This window comes from Patiria miniata, unplaced genomic scaffold (assembly GCF_015706575.1).
Source record: "Patiria miniata isolate m_02_andy unplaced genomic scaffold, ASM1570657v1 HiC_scaffold_3, whole genome shotgun sequence".
NCBI classification, from domain to species: domain Eukaryota; kingdom Metazoa; phylum Echinodermata; class Asteroidea; order Valvatida; family Asterinidae; genus Patiria; species Patiria miniata.
The window spans coordinates 28690925-28700531 of record NW_024037069.1 but is presented as its reverse complement, the minus strand read 5'-3'; the positions used below and the strand labels follow the sequence as shown (position 1 = coordinate 28700531).

The window sequence follows — 9607 nt, the reverse complement described above, 5'->3', positions numbered from 1 at the left end:
ATCGTTTAACTTTTAACGTTTTACTTTTAACGTTTTAACTATTCTCGTGACGTGAATTACATGATTTTTATATTTTAAGATCTGTAAATAGCTTTAACGCATATACACGGAGCATCAGTACATTTTCAGCTAGCTGCTTTAATTTCTTTGCTGATCATCACTTCTGTGGTTTAAGGGCGTTGTCAAGATGACATGGATTTTAGGGTGTTAAATTTTTAGAGATTTTAAGGGTTGTAGGGGATTCAGGAGTTCCAGTGTTTTGGGGGGGTTTTTTTGGTGGGTTTTTTTTTTTGGGGGGGGGGGCTTTTTAAGGGGATTTAAAGGATTTACAGTTTTAAGGTTAAACTGGGTCCCCTGTCGTAAGGGTTAGGAATATGGACAGCATTTGGGAAAGCGCTAAGGTTAAGGTCATGCTTAAGATTTTTAGGAGTTTAAAAGGTTTGAGGGTTAAAGGGCTTTAGGGATCGTAGTAGTTTTAGAATTGTATGGGTTTTTTTTGTAGCTTTAAACGTATATTGGGGATTTAAGGGATTTTCTTTTTATTTTAAAGGTATGGTTTTGTTTATATTTCAGGATAATTATAAGGATTTTTTAATTTCTTTGAATTTTTAAGTGGTTTTATGTTTTTCAGGGGTTTTCAGGACTTGTTTAGTTTGTATTTTTTTGATCTGGTTTTCCTTTTCCTCCTTTTTAAAAGGTTTTTTTTTCGGGTTAATGGGTTCAAAGGTTTTAGGATTTGTAGGATTAAAAACTCCAAAGCAATTTTATTTAGTTAATTGCAAAACCTAGTAAAAACGAAAACAAAGAGGAATTCCAGAAGGTGAGAGGATGTTGCCTCTCATCATTTTAGTTGTCTATATTATAACTTAACTGGTATGTCATGGCTGCAACTACAGCCAAAATGTTAGTGAGCTGCTTGGTGCAGATAATTACATCTTGCCAAATGTGGTTTACTATAGGTTTGCCGAGCCAGGGCAATGTACAACATTTGCTTTTGCTGCAATTTTCAGAAATAAATGAATTTGGAGGATCACATATGTTATTGCAAATATTATTAAAATTTCACGTTTTGTTTCACGTTTTGGGCTTGTAGATGCTGGAAAAACCAAGAAAACCATTCATGTTCTTATAAGCTGGTTCCCTGACCTCACTTAACTTGATTCGGAGCAATTTATGAACTCTTGGGAATTGTAAGATCGAAGAATCAGTCTAGCAGGCTTGTACCCCTTCACAGCTCTGTGATCCATTGCAAAGAAAATGCGGAGTAACAAATTAGGAAAAATTAGGAGCAGCGTTTCAAAATAAAACACAGTTTTCTCCAACGCTGGTCGGCCGACCAGCGTTGGAAAAATACTATATTTCTTGAAAATGTCAGCACACCAGGAGCCACGATTTTACAGGTTGCTTTAGACTGTCATTCCTTAATAATCCAGTAAGATTTTTTGTGATAATTTGATCATTTCGTTTCGTGATGTTTGCAAATGTTGTATCTTCCCTTTAACACTTTATCACACAAATTCCCTAGACCGTTCAGTTGAATTTCGTCCCCGAACATCGCCAAGCTCAATTCCCAATTTCAATTTCAAACAGCCACCATTAGATTTCATTCAAAATGCAGTGTACTTAAAATTTGTTTTATTCTAATTAGTCCTGATTTCGGTAAATTCGATATAAGTGTTAAAATAACTGGGAAAACCTATATTTTATTCAGTGATATCAACTCATGATAAACTCATTTCAACTTATACAAAACAGACAGTACGCAGAAGGCATCTTTTAATGAAACCATTTATAGGGATTCAACCCATATACTTAAAAGAGGCAAAAAATATGAAAGCCATAGAAATAAAAAAGGGACACCCTAAACGCAACACTTATTCATAACGTCTTGCGATTTTTTCCACCAAGTGCATGTAAAGGGGCACTGGGTCCTGAAATCCCCAAATTGTATGTTTTTGGATTGTTTACCTATTCTATTTCAAACATGTGGTTGAAAGGAAACTAACCTAATGTCTTACTGTTCCCGAGAAAAGAGGAAAAATCCCCGGTTGTTTACATCGGACATGACGGAGTACGAATACGTTTTTCGTGTCGTTCTCATACAGTGTACGATATACACGATGTGTCTCGGGAACAGCGGTGACCAATCACCAATGCAAAAAATGGGGTTTCTTCAACGTCCGCAAAAAGCAACTTCTCCACAACTAGCATCAAAACGGCTCGAATTTATGGGGTCGCAAAAAGCGGACCCCGAAATTCGTTCTCGCACGCATAATACAGGAATAACACCCATAACTCCCAGTTTATAAATGATAGTTGTGCGGATGTTTATATGCTAGTTTTAAATGTTCTTTCCGATTAACATAATCTCGTTCAAAGCGCGTTTTGTAGCCCAATTGGGCTGTTTTAGGACCTAGTGTCCCTCATAATCCATCTGCCCTGGGTGTCAAATTGGGAAAACAATGTGTCGGCATTTGAACTCGCAAAATGCAACCTTTCAGTCCATAAGGACAAAGATTGTAGTACTTAGATTTAAAGCTGTATATGTTGTGCGGTGTGTAAGATGGGAAATTGGGAGCTATTAGATTTAGTACGACTGAAACAAACATTGCCAAAAATACTTATTTGGGGAAGTGTCCGTCCTGCAAAGAACAAAGGGGAGAGGTTTCATCGAAAGAGTATCAAATTGTAATCCTGAATAGGATGAAGGGTTTTATTAGCGTGTTGTGTTTATCATTTTTCAAAGCTGATTACTTCTGTTCATTAGCACCTCAAGGACAAAATGCACTCTAATATTTCAAAGCTACACGCCACACACCTGACGCCAAACAAAAGAGCATGCCAGCTTTCTAATTTGGTGGACCGCACGGTGGTTGGGTTCAATTAAGCAGCAAGTGACTAATTGGCTTATTTTTAATGTTTTTTGTGGGTTTTTTTTGTTCGAGTCTGACAACGTTTACGTTCTGCTCAAATGACCAACAGACCTTCACAAAAGCCAGCGGAGATCATCTCCAGCCAAAATAAGCAAAATTTAATATAATAATTACCAGCCAGAAGGCAAGTCTGTTGTTATGAGGGAACTGCCTCATTTATTTATCGAAAGTGAAATGAAAGAGACACTTTGAGTGGCATTGATGCCATTTCAATGAGTGCCATGGAGTGAAACTGGTAGCCAATATCGCGTTATAGCTCGCTCGTTGGAAGCAATGGAAGGACTTACGGGAGGAATATATTTATTTTGGATGATTTTTGCATGTGTTTCTCTCGTTCTAATTGCAAAGGAACCTAAAGGTAAGGAGAAACATTTAAAGTGGATGAAATATAAAGAATATTTTTCACCATAAACAGCACCCTGTATTACGCCGAAACCTTGGAACGAGATGTTATTTTGTCTGAGCTCTACTGAAATGTTTTTAATGGATTTAATAGATCAATTCTTGTTTACAAATTCGAGAATATAAATGAAAATTATAATTTTGTACGAAAAAAAATCTTACTCGTCATTCAATTTCTTCTAACGGTGTTATTATGTACTGCGTGCGAAGAGTGATGTTAAGTTACTTTAATTGCAGGTACCTCGGAGGGTGTTATGTTCTTTTTAATGTTTGTTACAATGTTACAATGTACAAGCATAAAATTCACTGTCTGGACTTCCGAACAAAAGAGGTCCTCATAAACCAGGTAGCAGCGACGTTGTGTGGACTTGCCCACGTCCACACAGTGTTTCCGCTTCTCTGGTAAACAGGTTTAGAGGCATTTGGGGGTTAGGTTTATCCGTGGCAAAATGAAGAGAAACACTAAAGGGAATCATAGAAAAAATTGGGTGAGTAAGTGAGTAAAATGATTTATTTCAGAAGATTTTCTTAACTACACGAAAACAAAGGAATGTCCACACTGGGTATGTAACGTAAACATGGGTGAGTACACAAAGGTGTACTCACTACTCATGCCTTTCCAGGAATTACAAAACCATTGTTGCCCTCTATAACTCCGCATTAACGCACAATGCTTATTGTATAGGTTTTCCCGGTTATTTTTTTAACTCTTTTATCACAAAATTCCCTAGAACGATACTTTAATTTCGTTCCAGAACAGTCAAGCCCTATTCTCAATTTGATTTCAAATAGCCCCAAATGGACTTTCATTTGAGGTGCAGTAGTTCAAATTTGTAGCATTACTAATTCGTCCTAATTTCGATGAATTCTTGTTATATAGTGATCGGCCTTGTATTGAAAAAGCACACTTGGGTGTTTTTTTTTTGTCATACAGTTTGATGCTGTTGTAATTCCATTTCGTTTCATGTAAATAGAAGCATATTACGGTTGGAAAATGTTTCCCATGTTTTGGACTTTCTTTGGAGGGTTAATCGTTTGTGTTAGACTTGTAATTTATACACTCTGTCAGCGTTGCGGGATTGAGGCACCGTACATCCAGAGCAAGCTTTAGTGTTATCAGCGTACCGTCTATACTCCCAGCATGTGTACTATGGGCAATATGTGGCTTGTCAGGGAGCATGCCATCGTAGTCCTTCATTTTAGTTAGCCAAAGGTTTACAAGAGGTTTTTATCCAGTTACTGCATTTCTTGATTTGTTCTTGTATGTCTTCTCCCTCCTCTTGGTAACGCATTTCTTCTGTTCTCGAGAAGGTAAGTAAAAGAGGTAAGCGCTTGGGGCAACATGGCGCATTACCTAGGGAGTGTCATCAACATCCAGACAGTCGAATAAGAGGCATCTATGATTGACAGCCATCTTTTTCCACAATCGACTCTCAAAAACTAGTGACAAGAAAATACCGAAATACCTAGAATTGTATAGGCCTTCCACGGGCTTAAGGTAATACAAAGAATGCTCCGTCTGACTTAACAAAATGCTAAAATGAATCTGCTTTTTCAATACGTATACGACGCCGATCGTTACTTGGGACAAAAAAAAATAGGACGAATTGGAATGGTACCAATTTGAATTATGCAGCACCTAAAATGAAATCCACCGGTGGCTGTTGAGCTCGTCGATCTAAGAAGGGACGAAATTTAGGCCCAAAAAGTCTCTGGTTTCTGGTATGGAGCTTGCCCCAAAAGTGGTGTGGCGACGAGGCTTCTTTTTTTTTACTTTTTTTTCTTCAAATGTCGGCTGAGGACTGCAAATAGAGCCAGACAAAATTTATTACAAATATATGGGAGTCCAGATAGGCCATATACAGCTTATACTCGATCGTAACCCCATATTAAAACACTTTAAACTTGTGCAGCAGCATGATTCCAGTCAAACCAGTGAATTTGGCGGTTTTGAGACATCATCTTACATTGAAAAAAAAAACGTTTTCATTTTGCCGACGCGCATGGCTACGGCGACGCGCGCGCATACCAGAAACCGGAAACTTTTTTGGCCTTAAGGATCGTTTATCTTACTTAATTTGTGTAATATAAGTGTTCAAATAACTGGAAAACGTATTATTAGTTAAATTAAGAAAGGGGTTCATGTTCATTGCAATTTGCAATTTACTCACCTGGGCTGATAAGGCTCATTAAAAATTTAATGTTCGTAACTAGGATGATTATGTCTTCCTTATGGGAGGGGTTGGATGTAATTTCGGAATCCATCCGTTTCTTAAAAGACTGTGAAACAATTATTTTGCACGCCCTTCCATTTCCAAGCAATGCCGTGCACCATTACCCAGGAGCCCGACCCACAGACGGGCCGCTACCGCTGGTTGATTCAAGCCGTGGACCCGTGTGAGTGCACGCAGATCGGAATGGGTGGCTTCAGCACCTTCGTACCGTACAGACCCTACGAGGTGACGTACAATGACACCTTTCTGATCAGCAGCGATCCGGAGGAGATACAGCAATGGCTCAACTGCCCTGGTGAGTACACCTTTCTGACCCCCCCCCCCCAAGTCTTAATAATTAAAAACATATAAAAGACGGAGGATAACTCGATGCGGTGGTGTACTCTTCTCCGTTTCCTTCAACGCGAAAATGAATGATATTGGTTTTCCCGGCCAATTTCCTGAAATGTTCATTCACTTCTGAAAATCGGTCATTCGTTTTCGTCTGAATTTGAATGCATTTCTTTAATCCCATTTCAGTTCAACGAAAGTTCAATCGTTTTCACTGTCCGTGCATTCGGTTTTGAGAAACAGACGGCCAATCACGTTACCTGTGCATTCATGTACGCAAGCATACCTTTTCTAAATTGATTTCAGGTATAGCTAATTTGATTGACTGTTAATGAAAAAAAGAAACCCCTAATTGTATCCGGTGCCGATGGCATTAAACTAAAAGTAAAATAGAATGGTGAATGTTTGAAATTGCCCTCTAAAAGCGAAAAAGAGGTCTTGTAAACAAATCTGAATGGACATAAACGAAAGGCTCTGCTCAATCACTTAATTGATTGAAATGAAATAGAATCGAATGCTCTGGTAGCGAAAATGAAAAATGAAACGCGTGTTCAGAGCGATTCTCAAATTCAGACGAAAATGAATGACCGATTTTCAGGAGTGAATGGACATCTCAGGAATTTGGCCGGGAAAACCCAGAGAAAATTAATTTGCTGTTTCAATTCAACGTCACTCTGCACATGGGACGAATTTCCCGAAATAAGGACGAATCAGAATGCTTTATTCGCTAAATGCACTGGACCAAATATGAATTATATTGGTGTAAATTCGAAATCGGAATTAACAATGGAGCCCAATGACATTCTGGAACAAAATTAAAATATCTTTTCATAGAATTTGAGTGACACAAGACAAGTGTTAAAGTATAACTGGGAAAAACCTACAGTAAACCTTATGGGACGAAGGAACATTGAGTGCGGCGCGCGTACCGCCTGAGTGACCGCGTGGATCCGTCGCTCGCACTACAGTTATTTCGCCTCTTCTTCTATCCCTTAGGTGACTCTTCTTGCTCTGTGGAGGGACCTCTCGGGATGAAAGATGGTCGCATCCCGGATCAAAGCATCACAGCTTCGTCTTTTTGGCGAAACGGCGCTATGTGGAGCCCAGTCAGGGCCAGACCTAATACTCAAGGTATAATTTTTATTTAGCCTAATTAATAATGTTATACTTCTAATTGAGAGGCACTTTAACTGGAAATTCCCTCACCATTTACCGCTACAACTCAATTGAGCAATTTTAATCGTATAGACGGACGTTCGACAAGTGGTAGTTGATGCGCTACGTAACTTGCGCATGCGCACAAATGGCAACGTGCGAACGTCACTAGTAATTATGGTTCCTTGCTGTACGTTATGATGCAACCTTGTTTCCGTGGGTACGATCTCGCTGCGCCATGTTGTTTCTCATCATGAGTTGCGTGATCTTGAAGGAACGCGCACGAGGCTGACTGTGATGCACGCGGTTGTTGTTAGCTACGATACGAGCGACCTCAATAGGCCGGTCCCGATTAGTCGACACTACTGGTCCAATTTCTGTCGGCTAGCGTGGGTTCTTGCTCGAACAATAGAGTCAGCTTTCCTGTCATAGAGTGATAACACCAAAGTTGAGACCCCTGGCTCTTTGGGTGTGGCACACTCACAAATAAAACTTTAACAATTTTAATTGATCGTGTTTTTTGGTTTTATACAAGTTATTAACTCTTTTTAAGGAGACCTTGAACGAAAAAAAAACTCGGTCAAAACTAACGTGTTTTTTTTCAATTCTGCTCTTGAATTAGGAGCGGACTGTTCAGTTCAAGCTTGAAATAAGCTCAGTATGTAAAATTCTTTTATAGGCATCATTGCCCCAATACTGAAAGACATCATACTCTTCGAAAAATCATGGGGAAAAATCACGGGGATACTGACTTTAAACGTGGTAATTAAGCAAAGTTGTTCCTTTTTTTATTAACAGGACGTGCTGAAGCCTGGTGTCACGATGAACTAACTGATAATATCAGTCCATGGATACAGGTTGTCTTCAATGGCACAGTCACCATCACTGGTTTGATCACCCAGGGGCGTGGAGACGGCGACCAATGGGTGACGGAGTACGGAGTGACGTATAGCCGCAATGGCGGTCAGTCTTGGAATAACGTTACTAATGTAGACGGCAAACCTATAAGGGTAAGATTTATTTAAAACCAAATACATGAATTGACAAAAGTTGAACGCAAACTATGATTTTTACGCATGATAATGTTTAAATTTGTACCTTTAAAATGTCAACATAATTCACGTGTTTCTTTTGTTTACAGTTCCCTGGTAACAATGACAGGAACACCCAGGTATCTACTCGTTTCCCGTTTGCCTTGCGCACCAGAATCCTGCGCATTTACCCCACTGCATGGTATGACCACTGCAGCATGAGGTTTGAAGTGATCGGCTGCTATTAGACTATTTCCATTATTTTGTCAGTGGATCAGTTAAACGAAATCAACGTTTACTATAATCAATAAAAATTTAAAAAAAGTGTTTACGCTCGTACATGCTGCCTCCTAATGGCACTAAATTTCTTTGATGAACATCTTTTGTGAATCTGTATGTGTACATTTGAAATGTATATAAATGTCTAAATTGTAAAAACAAAAATTTCAGAGTTATCAAAATAAGGGAGGTAAACTATCGCCAGATTTGCGATTTATTTGACGTTGATTGTCATCGTTTTTATTTGAATTTAAATACGACTGTGCACTTATATTGTAAGGCTTTTTAAAGTGTGAATTTGTTTTTAAACAAAAGGTGTTAAGACACGCCGAGTCTGCAGCTGGCACAAAAACAAAACGCCATCAAAACTAGAATACAAGTCGTGAAAACAAATATATTATTCGGCGTCAGGCCAAACCTCCCCACTCTACATGAACAAAATAGACCAGCTGAAGAAATTTATTTTATATAGAGCCTAATTCCGGGGCGCCCTCTGCTGCCAGACAATGAGAAAAATGCGTGTACATGTCAACCTATTCCGGCAGAATAGCCACATACCGGTGGCGAAAAGGAAGAAGAAAAGCAAAAAGGCTTCTAAAGTGCGCGTTGTACATTTAAAACAAATTCCCAATAGTCGGTAAAATTTCTAATTTGTCTTCAAAAGTAAAAAGCTGACATGGTATCGAGCATATAATAATAAGCTGGGTTGTCGCTGTAAGGCAAGGTTCATGGATTGACCTACACGAATCAGCATCCTGATGAAAATTAGTTTGCAATAAAAAGACATCTCAGTGATTAAACTTTAACACGGTAATTAATTCGTGGACTCCGCATTGTATCGTCGGTGTTTCTCACGTACTGTAAATGTGCTTGTAATTTGTTACAGATCCACGAAGTAATTGATTTTGTACAGGTGTTTTGATGTTGAAATACAAATAGGTAGTTAAGCAAATTACATTTTTGGTTTTTTTTGACAAAGTCTTGTTAATATACATTTCTTTGTTGCGAAAATCAGTACTACGTAGTCTAGCAACGTGTTCTGTGTTTAAACCTGGTTTGACGTTAATTATAATTATGCATGACAAAAGTGATATTACATCAATAGCTTGTTTCATTTGGAACCAGATCATTTTGATGCAGACATTGTATTAAATCAGTGAGTACAAATCCAGCTTATTTGAAATAACGGCAAAGTGTAAGGGTTACATCCTCGCTGTTAACAAAGTTTTCGAATAAAGAATCA

The 9607-nt window shown here is 38.6% G+C and overlaps 1 protein-coding gene across 1 annotated transcript; it reads left to right on the top strand.

Annotated features, from left to right (window-relative positions):
- The first annotated feature begins 5656 nt into the window (after positions 1 to 5656).
- Positions 5657 to 9607, top strand: LOC119736629 (lactadherin-like). Its single transcript, XM_038210643.1, has 4 exons — positions 5657 to 5864; positions 6896 to 7030; positions 7853 to 8064; positions 8196 to 9607. Exons 1-4 carry the CDS (start codon positions 5657 to 5659, stop codon positions 8331 to 8333), a joined length of 693 nt encoding a protein of 230 aa, XP_038066571.1. The 3' UTR covers positions 8334 to 9607.

Bases quoted from the DNA above. Each gene is read 5' to 3' on its own strand.
- LOC119736629 (XM_038210643.1), top strand. From the start codon at position 5,657: ATGCCGTGCACCATTACCCAGGAGCCCGACCCACAGACGGGCCGCTAC. The intron at 5,865-6,895 runs GTGAGTACACCT...TCTATCCCTTAG, and splicing joins GCAATGGCTCAACTGCCCTG to GTGACTCTTCTTGCTCTGTG. The intron at 7,031-7,852 runs GTATAATTTTTA...TTTTATTAACAG, and splicing joins GGCCAGACCTAATACTCAAG to GACGTGCTGAAGCCTGGTGT.